Source organism: Hyla sarda, chromosome 4 (genome assembly GCF_029499605.1).
Source record: "Hyla sarda isolate aHylSar1 chromosome 4, aHylSar1.hap1, whole genome shotgun sequence".
NCBI classification, from domain to species: domain Eukaryota; kingdom Metazoa; phylum Chordata; class Amphibia; order Anura; family Hylidae; genus Hyla; species Hyla sarda.
Window position 1 is genome coordinate 189,464,641 of NC_079192.1, and position 13,911 is coordinate 189,478,551.

The following is a 13,911-nucleotide window of genomic DNA, read 5'->3' on the forward strand; positions in this document are numbered from 1 at the left end:
TATAAAAACTGGACTATTGTCCCCTAGGGGCATGTTTCACACTTTTTTTGCATTGTAGAAGAGCATGAAATTCAGCATTTTTATTAACACAAATGTTTGTAGCTAATTTGCTCTTACCTGGTCAGCAAATAAGACCATGATGGTATACCTCCCAGCTCCCGGTGGAGTGTATTTCACAGTGAAGGTATCATTATCATTCTTAATAATGTCAAAATCAATATCTGCTTCAGCTGGTCCCACAACACCAGGGGCACATTTAATCCCAATGCTAACATCCCCTGTAGACAGATAAACACAATGAAATATTCTCAGTATTAACCTTGATTAGAATATACTGTGCTCCAATATTCTCCCACAAGAAATAAATATTGGAATGTTGTGGCTTATTGTTAGAAGTCCATTACCTTGTCCTGCCTCACTGCAGTCCACAGTGAAATAAGTTGGCTCATTGGCTTTCAGGCCTGTCTTTTCAACACCAGGTCCATAAACTTTAACTTTGCTGGGGTGACTACCTTCACCCACTAACACCTGCATTAATAAGATAGATGATTAAGGTACAGTACTAAATATTGACTAGGTGCGCATAATACTTTTAATTATTATACAGTATTACAGGTTTAAGGAAAACACCAACTACACTACTATCTTACAGAACCTTACCCGGTATGGGCTGTTAGGGATGTTAACCCCTCCCCATGAGATGATGATGGTGTGCTTGATTGGTTTGATTGGTACATAAACACACACGTATGTGTTGTCCCCATTGTCCTTGATCTTTATGTCAATGGGTGTTCCCTCTGCATCCTGTAAAAAAGATGAAATTAAATATGTATTCATGTTTACTTCACAAACTCATTCCCATTCATTCAGATGTATAAACTCAGTATTTGATGTATTCCAAAAAGTTTACCTGTGCATAGATCTTCAGCTCAGCGGTTCCAGCAGCACGGGCATCAATGGTGAACTCAGCAGGGTGTTCTACTATGCAGCCTGTGGGTTCCAGACCAGGACCAAATGCTTTCACCTAAAAATAAGAATAACTATTCTAAATATTTTTTTTTTCAAAAACTTCCTATGTATTAGACTGATCTAAAAAAAAAAGCTCAATGTATATTTTTGTAATACAGTGCAGTATTATTTTTGTCTTCCTGACAGAATGTCTCACGAGCTCCTAGTCAACTTGTAGTTCATGAGCTGGAGATATCTTCTGTTCCTTTGATGCTAGTAATAGTTTTCCAGTCATATAAATTATGTTTGGCAAGGAACGAGGGATTAGAAGATGAGCCCACAAAGGTCACAGCCCAGTTAGACAAATGTCTCCCTCCCTCATAACTTGAAAAAGAACAGCTGGTGTGACAGACAGGGATAACTTTGAAATAGGAGAGGGAAAGCTAGTAAAGTGAAGGTGAATGGGCATGTTAAGCAAAAATGACCTCAACTTTTTTTTATTGGAAAATGGAAAATATGATAATTGAAAGATCGTTTTGTGCTACTTTTTTATTCCTCACTAGAGAGATTCATATGTTGATGCTTCCACTGTGACTATTATAGGTCAGCCTAAATATTATATGTAACTAATACATTTGCCCCCTAAGAGCCATCTAAATTTTACTCAGATGATCATATCACTTGGCTGTTACCTTCTCTGGAAAGCCTTTGTTGCTTGCTGGTAGAATGTGGGCAATGAAGGGGCTATCCTTGATATCTTCATCATCACAGATCACATGCACAGCATACTCGCCAGGCTCAGTTGGCCAATAGCGAACATCACATGATCCATCTCCCTTGTCATCACATTCAATTTTTGCCTGGGAGGGTCCTTCAATGGAAAATCCTAGAGGAACAAATATGAGGTTATAATAGATATCAGGAACAGTAGGACATATCATTAGCTTCTTGTATCATATTTACCCCTTAAAATACTTACCAAGTGTTCCAACTTCTGTACCGATGGCTTCCACTACAAAATCTGCTGATTTGCCCACCATGCCAGTCTCCAGGCCAGGACCCCATGCCCGCACTTTCTGTACTCCTACTTCAGGGCTAATATGGACCTCAAATGGACTGTATATGAGGAAAGATGATGTAACATGAGAATGTAGACTGAAAAATATAGTACTAGCAGACAGAATATAGGTTTCACAGAAAACAGAAATTATTAAAACTTGGGACATGTTACGAAGATTACGGGGGTCTGACCACTGGGCCCCCTGCCATCTTGAAAATAGGGACCAGAGTCTTGCGGGTCTAAGCATCTATCTTGGGCAGCTCCATAGACAATGAATAGAGCAGCGGCGTTCATGCTGGTATCAACACTCCATTCAAAAACAAGACTCATATCCCCGTTCTCAAGATCATGGGGGTTCTAGCCACCAGATAGGGGATATGTATTTTAACTTGGAACACCCCATTAAGGTAAATTGGAGCCTGGAATCATACAAATTTAACCATAAAATTACAAAGCAGCAATAAAGGCAAAATACTGCAGCACCATGAATGGAAACAAACAGCCTACTTTTTTTTTATCCCTGAAAGAACTTTGCAATATAGGTCCATAAAGCTAGTATATACGTTTTATTGTATTTTGTTTTCTTGATGGATAAAGTTAGAAATGACTTTATCCTCACCTTCTGGGAATTGCGTATCCACCCCACGTGATTGTTACAGTGTACTTTCCAGGCACCACTGGATAATAGTCGCACTCATACACACCATCCCCAACATCTTTGACTTTTACTGGCTCCTCTGTGCCCTCTGTTAAAAAGAAAAAGGCAATAAGCAACTTATGTAATAGCCTTCAAGGATAGTCTTAATCATTATATATAATAAGGGTGCGTTCCCACAGGGCGTATATGCAGCGTATTTGATGCTGCGCAAATTTTACGGCAGCAGCAGGAAATACGCTGCGTATCCCTTGCTCACTATACACACAGGGCTTTCCGGCAGCAGCCCTATGTGTGTAGTGAGTTTTGGAGGCGGGGCCGTGTACCGGCGTGTCTGTGACACGCGGCCTCACCTCCCAAACTCACTACACACATAGGGCTGCTGCCGGAAAGCCCTGTGTGTATAGTGAGCAAGGGATACACAGCGTATTTTCTGCTGCTGCCGTAAAATGTGCGCAGAGTCAAATATGCTGCGTTTACGCCCTGTGGGAACGCACCCTAAAAGGTATGAATATATAGTGCTTGAAGAACAGTTTGTTATAATAAATGAACTGTAAATTCAATATATCTACTTACTGGGTCCTTTAACTGATACTTTCAGTTCCCCACTACCTGCTCCTTTGGTAAATACTTTGAAATCAGCAATTTCCTTAACACGAACACCTTTTGGCTGAAGTCCACGACCTGAAGCTCTGCAGGCATTAGGGTTACAAGCTGCAAGAAAAACAAAATGTGTTTTATCCATGACTGTTACACAACTAACACAAGTTAAATCTACTTAAAATGCATAATACCTATAATTTGCAAGGCAACACATTGTAACCAAAACATGTTTTTTTCCTTAGGACATTCAGCATAACTGAACCCTGAATCCCAGCAAATGTCCACATGTTATGTAACGTGTGCTTATTCCCGAGTGCTGCGTATTTGTATAAGAATTCAAAGCCACATGCAAATGCAAATAATAGACATACAAAATATTCTATTTATCATTTGAAGAGTGCGGTCCCCAATGGTGCACCTGGTTCTTTTATGATGACAGGAGTAAAAAAAAAAACATATTTTTAGTACTGGGAAAATCTGCCAAAAAAGCTGTTACTATATTATGGCTCACACATGATAAAATTATACAAAACATATGGCCGTAAAATAGGCATAAAGAAAGAGCCTTATTTTTATGTAATAATGTGCACTATGGAAGGCTATGGTAAAATGTCCATCAGTGCACACACTCTTTAAAGGGGTACTCTGGTGAAAACCTTTTTTCTTTTCAATCAACTGGCTCCAGAAAGTTAAACAGATTTTTACATTACTTCTATTAAAAAATCTTAATCCTTCCTGTACTTATTAGCTGCTGAATACTATAGAGGAAATTCTTTTCTTTTTGGAATGCTCTCTGATGACATCACGAGCACAGTTCTCTCTGCTGACGTTACTATAATAATAATAATAAGTCTTTATTTATTGTTGTCCTTAGTGGGATTTGAACCCAAGGCCCCAGCACTGCAAGGCAGCAGTGCTTACCGCTAAGCCACCATGCTGCCCTTAGCATACATCTGCTATGCACGGTTGCTAAAATGGACAGAGATGTCAGCAGAGAGCACTGTGCTCGTGATGTCATCAGTGTTCCAAAAAGAAAGGAATTTCCTCTGTAGCATTCAGCAGCTAATAAGTACTTGAAGGATTAAGATTTTTTAATAGAAGTAATTTACAAATATGTTTAGCTTTCTGGCACCAGTTGATTTAAAAGAAAAAAGGTTTTCACCGGAGTACCCCTTTAACAAATTCCATTGCAGACATTAGCAATACAGCCAGGACCTATCCTTGCTCTAAAGCCAGTTCATGGAATAAACCTTATGAAATTGCCTCTACGAGTGATGGCGTCTTACTTCTGCATTAAACTTTAATGTGTGTTTGAATGCAATGTTATAAAAATAAAGATGAGGATTATGATGATGATGATTATAAATATTATTTTTGTTATTATTATTATTATTAATCAACCATATAAATATAGTGGGGATGTTCTCTATAATTTTCTGCCATTTTTCCCCATTGACTCCAATTCTTCTAACAATAGGTGGGCATTGCTTTGGGCAGGTCATGCTCATGGCATGCAAGGACACAGTTGTCACTTTTTGTAATACAGTGGTCCCTCAAGTTACAATATTAATTGGTTCTGGGACGACCATTGTATGTTGAAACCATTGTATATTGAGACCAGGACTCTATGGAAACCTGGTAATTGGTTCTGAAGCCCCAAAATGTCATCCAAAAATAGGAAAAAGTGAGAATTAAAGATGAATAAGTAGATAACTAATATAGATAAAGCAAATCCTTCCATATAATAATAGGAACGATCTGCTGGGAGCTGTAAATCCCTGTCTATGTCAGTGTTTCCCAAGCCGTTGGCTGTCCGGGCATGCTGGGAGGTGTAGTTTTGCAACAGCTGGGGTCACCCTGCTTGGGAAACACTGGTCTATGTAGTGGACAGGAGCTTCTTCAAGATCCTGTACAGTACACAGTGTCCTAAAAAAGTAATGGAGTCGCCCTCACCTGGTGTCCAAAGGAGCAGCTAACCCTGGTACAGGTAAAGTATACAGAACCTGTAGTACCTCCCTGTACTGTAGAGGACGCTACCAGACACCAGTCAGTGCATACACTTCAGTAATACAGGGGTTTTACCAGTGAATGCCCATTTTGATTGGTCAGTTCTTCCAGCCATTGACACGTTTCACAGATCTGGACTGTCTGTACATTGTATGTTGAGTCTGGTTTCAACTTACGATGGTCCAGATAAGACCATTGTATGTTGAAACTATTGTATGTTGAGGCCATTGTAAGTTGAAGGATCACTGTATAAGCTCACAAAATGACTCCCATGCACAAGCTAGACTACTCTATCTGGGCAAGCCATGCTACGGCTCTTGCCCTTTCACTCTTGCCAGGCCATACTAACTTGACTTGCGTGGTTTAGGTTTGGGTGGAGGAGGGGGAGCCACTTTCTTAGCTTTTTCAGGAGGCGGGGTGGCAATAGCCTGAGGGGTGACCTGAAGGGGAGGGGTGCTGAGAGCCGGGGGCAAGACTGCAGCTATTGGAAAAGCAAAGAAACATAGGGGAAAGAAAGTCAAATAAAGCAAAGGCGACTTATGCAGAACGCTTAATTACACAAAACGATGACGTAATATAAAAGCACACAATGACAAATACATATTTAATGACAGACAATGACTGATTCACATTCACACACATGCACTGATCCATGCAAACTACTGTATGGAGTATGTGGGCATTTACTGGCAACAGTTTGTAGATTTATATGGCAATCTACCTGAAAATAGTAATAATGGCTCAAATAAAATAAGAGTTAACTATTAACAGAAACTCTGCCATCGATCAACAATCATTTGTGGTGCTTCACATTTACATAAAAAGCTGAATATCTTAGTCAATACTTTATAATTTTTTATTTATTTTTAGATAAGGTCCTGGAGGTTTCTTCTCTATTAGTTACTAAAGCTAAGTTCAGTAGCAGACAACTAGAACTTATATCCTAGAAATATGGGGGCCATCAGGATTTGGAAAGCATCTTGAGATATAACTGGAAAAATTTACAAGAAATGATCAAATTGGTATAAAAAACAGTAAATCAAAGTATTTGTAAAGTTGCTCCAGAACATTTATAGCTTTAAAATTTGAAATGTTTTAAAAGTGGAAAGATGTTTTAACCCCTTAAGGACCAGGACCATTTTGGCCTTAAGGACCAGACCAATTTTATTTTTGCATTTTCGTTTTTTCCTCCTCGCCTTCTAAAAATCATAACTCTCTTATATTTCCACCCACAGACCCATATGAGGGCTTGTTTTTTGCGTCACCAATTGTACTTTGTAATTACATCACTTATTTTACCATAAAATGTATGGCGCAACCAAACAAATATTATTTATGTGGGAAAATTGAAAATAAAACTGAAATTTAGCAAATTTGGGAAGGTTTTGTTTTGGAAGGTTTTGTTTTCACGCTGTACACTTTCTGGTAAAAATGACATGTTTTCTTTATTCTGTGGGTCAATACAATTAAAATGATACCCATGTTATATGCTTTTCTATAATTGCACCGCTTAAAAAAAATCTCAAACCATTTTAACAAAATTAGTATGTTTGAAATTGCCCTATTTTGACCACCTATAACTTTCTTATTTTTCTGTATATGGGGTGGTGTGAGGGCTCATTTTTTGCGCCATGACCTGTAGTTTTTATCAGTACCACATTTGCTTAGGTTTTACTTTTTATAAATTTTTTATAAATTTTTTTGGGGAATAAAATGTGACAAAAAAAGCAGCAATTTTGGACTTTTTTTTTTATTTTTCTACATTTACGCCGTTCACCGTATGGGATAATTAGCAATATATTTTAATAGTTCAGACTTTTACACACGCGGCGATACCAAATATGTGTATTAATTTTTTTCACGCTTTTTTGGGGGTAAAATGGGAAAAACGGACATCTTACTTTTTTATTGGGGGGGGGATTTTTCAAATTTTTTTACTTTTTTATTTTACATTTTGTAACTTTTTTTTTACACTTAAATAGTCCCCATAGGGGACTATTTATAGCAATCATTTGATTGCTAATACTGTTCAGTGCTATGTATAGGACTGTGCTATGTATAGCACTGATCAGTGTTATCGGTCATCTTCTGCTCTGGACTGCTCGATCTCAGACCAGAGCAGAAGACCCCAGGAGACAGCCGGAGACAGGTGAGGGGACCTCCAGCTGCCATGCTGGATGATCATCTATTCAAAGTACCGCACTGCCGCAGATGACATGATCTGTGTTGATCACAGCATCTGAGGGGTTAATGGCAGACATCCGCGTGATCGCAGGACCTGCCACGTATGATGCGAGCACCGCTCCCATGCTCGGGGTCATGGCGGCATGTAAATGTACGTCATGGTGAGTTAAGTACCACGGCACCATGACGTACATTTACGTCCATTGTCATTAAGGGGTTAAAGGGGTAGTCCAGTGGTGAAAAACGTATCCCCTATCCTAAGGATAGGGGATAAGTTTGAGATCGCGGGGGGTCCGACCGCTGGGGCCCCCTGCGATCTCTCTGTACGGGGCCCCGGCTCTCCGCCGAGATAGCGGGTGTCGACCCCCGCACGAGGCGGCGGCCGACACGCCCCCTCAATACATCTCTATGGCAGAGCCGGAGATTGCCGAAGGCAGCGCTTCGGCTCTGCCATAGAGTTGTATTGAGGGGGCGTGTCGGCCGCCGCCTCGTGCGGAGGTCGACACGCCCCCTTCCAGCGGGCTGTCGGGGCTCCGTACAGGAGATCGCAGGGGGCCCCAGCGGTTGGACCCCCCGCGATCTGCAACTTATCCCCTATCCTTATGATAGGGGATAAGTTGCTCACCACTGAATCACCACTGGACTACTCCTTTAAAGGCATTGTTTTATAAAGACAACACATTTTTTAAAGCAATATTTGGCTCTTTGTTCAACTCATAGAAGCTCTTTGCTCTGGATCATTAAAAGGGGCTCCTTTTGAGGGAGCATATAGAAAGAGGTTGTCTATAAACCCTTTCAGTTTATTAACTTGCATGCCCACAAACATGTGTAAGAGGACTTATAGGTGATAGATAGTAGATAGATAGATAGATAGATAGATAGATAGTAGATAGATAGGAGATAGTCAAAAGGTGCTTGATGAAGAGTTTTCAATGAACGAGAATGACTAGTTAGCAAAACATAACTATAGATGAAAGACTGTATGAGACATAATTTAGAACACAAAATATGATGACACTGCACAGGACTTGTTCCCGACAATGATTTTGCTCATATTTGACAGAAGATATAAACTTACCTTCAGAAATGTTAACAACATAAGGACATTTGGGAATCTGAGCTCCAGCAAAGGTAATACAGATCTTGTGAGGTCCCTCCATATTAGGTCTATAAGTGCAGCGATAGATGTTGTCACCTTTGTCTTCCAGAACAACTTCCACTGTGTCCTGACGATTCTGGGGATCAACGATGACCACACCAACATCACCAGAACCAGCACCTGTGGAAACAAGGCAAACATATACGTCTAGTATCTATATCACATCATTGTATAATACTTTTCTGTGAAAGACCACCTCCAGAATCCATAAAATCTGCTTTATTTTGCTAAACCTGGTATATATATTTTTTCCATAAAACCATTACTTTAAAGGGTACTCCGCCTCTAGACATCTTATCAGTTATCCAAAGAATAGGGGATAAGATTTCTGATCGCTGGGGTCCCGGGATCTCGGCTGCAGCACACCGCTGTCATTACTGCACAGAGCGAACTCGCTCTGTGCATAATGACCGGCGATACAGGGGCCAGAGCATCGTGATGTCACCGCTCCGCCCCTTGTGACATCCCGGTCCGCCCCCCTCAATACAAGTCTATGGGAGGGGGCTTGGCGGCTGTCACGTACCCTGCCATAGACTTGCATTAAGGGGGCGGGCCGTGATGTTACAAGGGGCGGAGTCGTGACGTCATGATGCTCTGGCCCCTGTATCACCGGTCATAATGCACATAGTGAGTTTGCTCTGTGCATTAATGATAGTGGGGTGCCGCTGCCAAGATCCTGGTGGTCCCCAGTGGCGGGACCCCAGGGATAAGATGTCATGGGGTGGAGTACCCCTTTAATATATCTTGAATGGTCCATTGATGTTATAATGTTACTGTCTACTAAAATCATCATCAACAAATGAGATGACATTTACCTGCTGTGTAGATATCAAAGTATGTAGGCTTGTTGGCAACATTTCCCACAGGTTCCAGACCAGGTCCTCTTGCTGTAACTTTGTTAGCATCTCCAAGAGCCATGGCTACGTTGACATCAAATGGACTCTTATTGATGTTCTGACCAGCAAACAACACGGTAACCTATAGGTTACAAGAGTAAATCAGGGTAAATATTTATAACTGCATACAAAGTTCCATTGAGTGTATAATTACTAGTGATGAGCTATGTTCGTTCACTTTTTTGCATGGAAAATTTGCATAAAAATTTGTATGTGAAAAAAAACAAAAAACATGAATATTCTTCATTATGAATATATAGCACTATATTCTAAATATTAGGGAAATCGCCAAGTGCCGATATTCACGATAAAAATTAGCATTACGAATATTCGTGCTCAACACTTATAATTACTTAAACTGTAATATCAATATAATAGTCTAAATAGTTTTGTGCTTGCTAAAGGGGACCCTTGAAGCTTTGGGGCTCTAGTGAAAAAGGGACTTGCAGGGTCAGCAAACTGATACAAAATTACTTTATAATGTAAATGTTTTTAGCCTCCCCTTCAACCCCCATTGGGTTTCTTTATTGATGCAAAAGGAAGAACGGACCCTCTAAGAAAGGATTTTTATTTAATATATCTTACAGTTTAAAGGTTGAGTAAGCTGACAATTAAATTAACAAGCATTATTGTGATATTGTTAGTATCCAATGATAAAGAATAACATCAATATAGTAACTACAGATCATAATAAAAGTTCATAATGTTCTTGACTGGTATATTTGAAAGAGGCAATAGGTTTATGTGTCTTACCTTGTGGAGGCCTGCCACCTTTGGCACATAACTGACTGAGTATGTTCTTTTCTTGTCATTGTTGGGGATAACTTTGGCCTATGAAGTAACGTAATAGATTAAGAGATAAAGCAAAGGAAATACATCTTTTAAATGTTAGCCCTCATTTAAAGAAGGTAATAAAATTGTTAATTAATATAGAATAGACATGGCCATGTAATGATAATTTCGAGAGATATCGTATTTTTCGCCGTATAAGACGCATTTTTCTTCCCCAAAACTGGGGGGGAAACGTTGGTGCGTCTTATAAGGCGAATACACACCAATCGCGGCGGTCCCTGCGGCCATCAACGGCCGGGACCCGCGGCTAATACAGTACATCACCGATCGAGGTTGATGCCCTGTATTAACCCTTCAGACGCGGCGATCAAAGCTGACCACCGCGTCTGAAGCGAAAATAACACTAACCCGGCGTCCCGAACAGCTTACAGGACACCGGGAGGGACCTTACCTGCCTCCTCGGTGTCTGCTCCGTGCCGGGATCCCATGAATGGCCGGCGCTCTCCTTCGTCATCATCACATCATCGCGCACGCCATCCTGTCATCCAATAGGAGCGGCGTGCGTAGCGACGTCATGGCGGCGACGGAGAGCGAGGATACCGGGCAGCAGAAACTTCTGGAGCGATGGGGACACCCTGGGGACGCGGCGACAGCGATGGAGGGCGACATCCAGGGCAGCGGTGACGAGCGGTGACGGGTCCGGAGCGGCGGGGACACGTGAGTACTACCTCCTATACCAGTGGTCTTCAACCAGCGGACCTCCAGATGTTGCAAAACTACAACTCCCAGCATGCCCGGACAGCCGTTGGCTGTCCGGGCATGCTGGGAGTTGTAGTTCTGCAACATCTGAAGGTCCGCAGGTTGAAGATCACTGTCCTTTACTTTACATTGTATTTGGTTCAGAATCTTTATTTTCTAGATTTTTTTCCTATAAAATTAGGTGCGTCTTATATGTCTTATATGACGAAAAATACGGTATTCTTTAGGATGCGTTGTGATGTACACTCTTTTTTTCATTTCCTTATTATTAGTAGTGAAATACCCCTGAGTATGCTTGTTTTAAAGAAAATGTAACAATGCTACAATATTGAGTCTTCACCTCTTCTGTGTGTCCCTCAGGATCCTCTACAAAGACTAGCACTTCACCAAGACCAGCTTCAATAGTCTCCACGGTGAAAAAGGCCGGCTTCAAAACCATGTTTCCTTGAGGTTCAATACCTAGAAGAAAAATGACCATAATATGTAACATGCAGCACCGGATCACAAAGGTTATGTTTAATAGCCATAAAAGGATTACACACGATAAGGTCCTAGCATATAGCAGTGCAAATACTAATGGGACTCTTCAGTATTCCCAAATAGAAAAAATCCCCAGCACTCACGTTTCTGTTTATGTATTTGCATCAAAAAACTTTTTGATGCAAGAGAACTTTTTTCTATTTGGGAATACTGAAGTTACCTTTACTGTGAATCCGATATCACCGCGTACTCTAAGGGAAGGTCCGTTTCCATATACTGCAAATCCCTCCATGATAAACTGTTAAAGGGGTACTCCGCCCCTAGACATCTTATCCCCTATCCAAAGGATAGGGGATAAGATGTTAGATCGCCGTGGTCCCGCTGCTGGGGACCCCGGGGATCGCTGCTGCAGCACCCAGCTATCATTACTGCGCAGAGCGAGATCGCTCTGCACGTAATGACGGGCAATACAGGGGCCGGAGCATCGTTACGTCATGGCTCCGCCCCTCGTGATGTCACGGCCCGCCCCCATCAATACAAGTCTATGGGAGGGGGCGTGGAGGTCGTCACGCCCCCTGCCATAGACTTTCATTAAGGGGACGGGCCGTGATGTGATGAGGGGCGGAGCCATGATGTCACGCTGCTCCGGCCCCTGTATCGCCCGTCATTATGCACAAAGCAAACTCGCTCTGTGCAGCAAGGATGGCGGGGTGCCGCAGTGGCGATCCCCGGGGTCCCCTGCAGCGGGACCACGGCGATCTAACATCTTATCCCCTATCCTTTGGATAGGGGATAAGATGCCAGGGGCAGAGTACCCCTTTAAGTGGTGCTGATCATTCCTTTTCAAGTGTTACTAATGGGACTCTACATGGGGCCTCAATGAGGTATTATATTCTTACATAGAAGCAGTGCTGCTAGGGGTAAACACCTCTGCAATATGGCATAAGTTAAAGGGGTACTCCCGTGGAAAACTTTTTTTTTAAATCAACTGGTGCCAGAAAGTTAAACAGATTTGTAAATCACTTCTATTAAAAAATCTTAATCCTTCCAGTACTTTTTAGGGGCTGTATACTAAAGAGAAATCCAAAAAAGAAATGCATTTCCTCTGATGTCATGACCACAGTGCTCTCTGCTGACCTCTGCTGTCCCTTTTAGAAACTGTCCAGAAGAGGAGAAAATCCCCATAGCAAACATATGCTGCTCTGGACTGTTCCTAAAATGGACAGCAGAGGTAAGCTGACAGCACTGTGGTCATGACACCAGAGGAAATGCATTTCTTTTTTGGATTTCTCTTTAGTATACAGCCCCTAAAAAGTACTGGAAGGATTACGTTTTTTTAATAGAAGTGAATCACAAATCTGTTTAACTTTCTGGCACCAGTTGATTAAAAAAAAAAAAGTTTTCCATGGGAGTACCCCTTTAAAGATGAAAACAATATTTGTTTTCTTATGGACTGTCACAAAATCGCACAGTGAAAAAGGAGAGGAATGGGTGTTCAGTGTGGGCCTGTAGATTTCTACAATCTGTATTTTGAATCTATGTCAATCTCTGTAACATATCTATGAGTGCTAACAAGAGCAACAGCTTTACCAACAGATAAAAGAACACCAAGGAGACAAAATAATGAAAAATATTTAAAAAAATGTTAGTATTCCGGTGACTGTGATAGTATTGGAAAATGTTGTAAATCTAAGAAAACAGTAATGCACTTAAAATAGTTTATGAAAGTAATATGTCAAGACTAGAGATGAAAATCGAAATAAGCTTGTGAATGTTAACATATACTACAGTATATCTTATATGGAATAACTTGATTTGGGACTATAGTCATGCTCACCGACCTTCAGCCTCTCCCGTTATTGTATTTGATTTATTAATGGTAAAATGGTACACATGGTAAAATCATAATAAGAATACGGTTGTAAAATAGGAATAAAAAAACTTCCCGTAATGTGCTTTATGAAAGTCAATGGAAAGTCCATCAGTGTACACATTGTTAAAAAAAATTAAAATAAAAAAAGCCTATAATTCCAACCGTTAATTAATTTTTTACATTTTTTTTTTATATTGTGTGTACTGACTGTGGCTGTTCCATAAACTTTCATAGAGCACATTATTAGATTAAAAAAAATATGTCCGTTTTTCATTCCTCTTTTAGAGCTGTATTTTTTATTTTGATTTTACCATGTGTAAACCCAGCCTTAGTATCTATGGCATATATACAATTCTTGATCACAAAGACACAGGCCCTTATTTACAAAGAGTGTTGTGTAGGTTTCTTTGTGGGTTTTAATTCCCTACAATTTATTTTCCACGGTATTTACTAAGGTTTCCCTACATTTTCCACTTTCCCTACATTTTGCTTTTT

At 40.7% G+C, this 13,911-nt stretch overlaps 1 protein-coding gene across 3 annotated transcripts in view; it reads right to left on the reverse strand.

Annotated features, from left to right (window-relative positions):
- FLNC (filamin C) overlaps positions 1–13,911 on the reverse strand; it is a 77,340-nt gene that overhangs the window by 22,842 nt on the left and 40,587 nt on the right. For all 3 annotated transcript variants that reach the window (XM_056573117.1, XM_056573116.1, XM_056573118.1), the window contains exons 5-16: positions 11,404–11,522; positions 10,266–10,343; positions 9,432–9,594; positions 8,536–8,736; positions 3,240–3,377; positions 2,628–2,754; positions 1,928–2,064; positions 1,641–1,834; positions 911–1,024; positions 661–804; positions 405–528; positions 118–278 (exon numbers count right to left, since the gene is read on the reverse strand). In XM_056573117.1, coding sequence (XP_056429092.1) covers positions 118–278; positions 405–528; positions 661–804; positions 911–1,024; positions 1,641–1,834; positions 1,928–2,064; positions 2,628–2,754; positions 3,240–3,377; positions 8,536–8,736; positions 9,432–9,594; positions 10,266–10,343; positions 11,404–11,522 — 1,700 coding nt within the window. The remainder of the gene's footprint in view (positions 1–117; positions 279–404; positions 529–660; positions 805–910; positions 1,025–1,640; positions 1,835–1,927; positions 2,065–2,627; positions 2,755–3,239; positions 3,378–8,535; positions 8,737–9,431; positions 9,595–10,265; positions 10,344–11,403; positions 11,523–13,911) is intronic.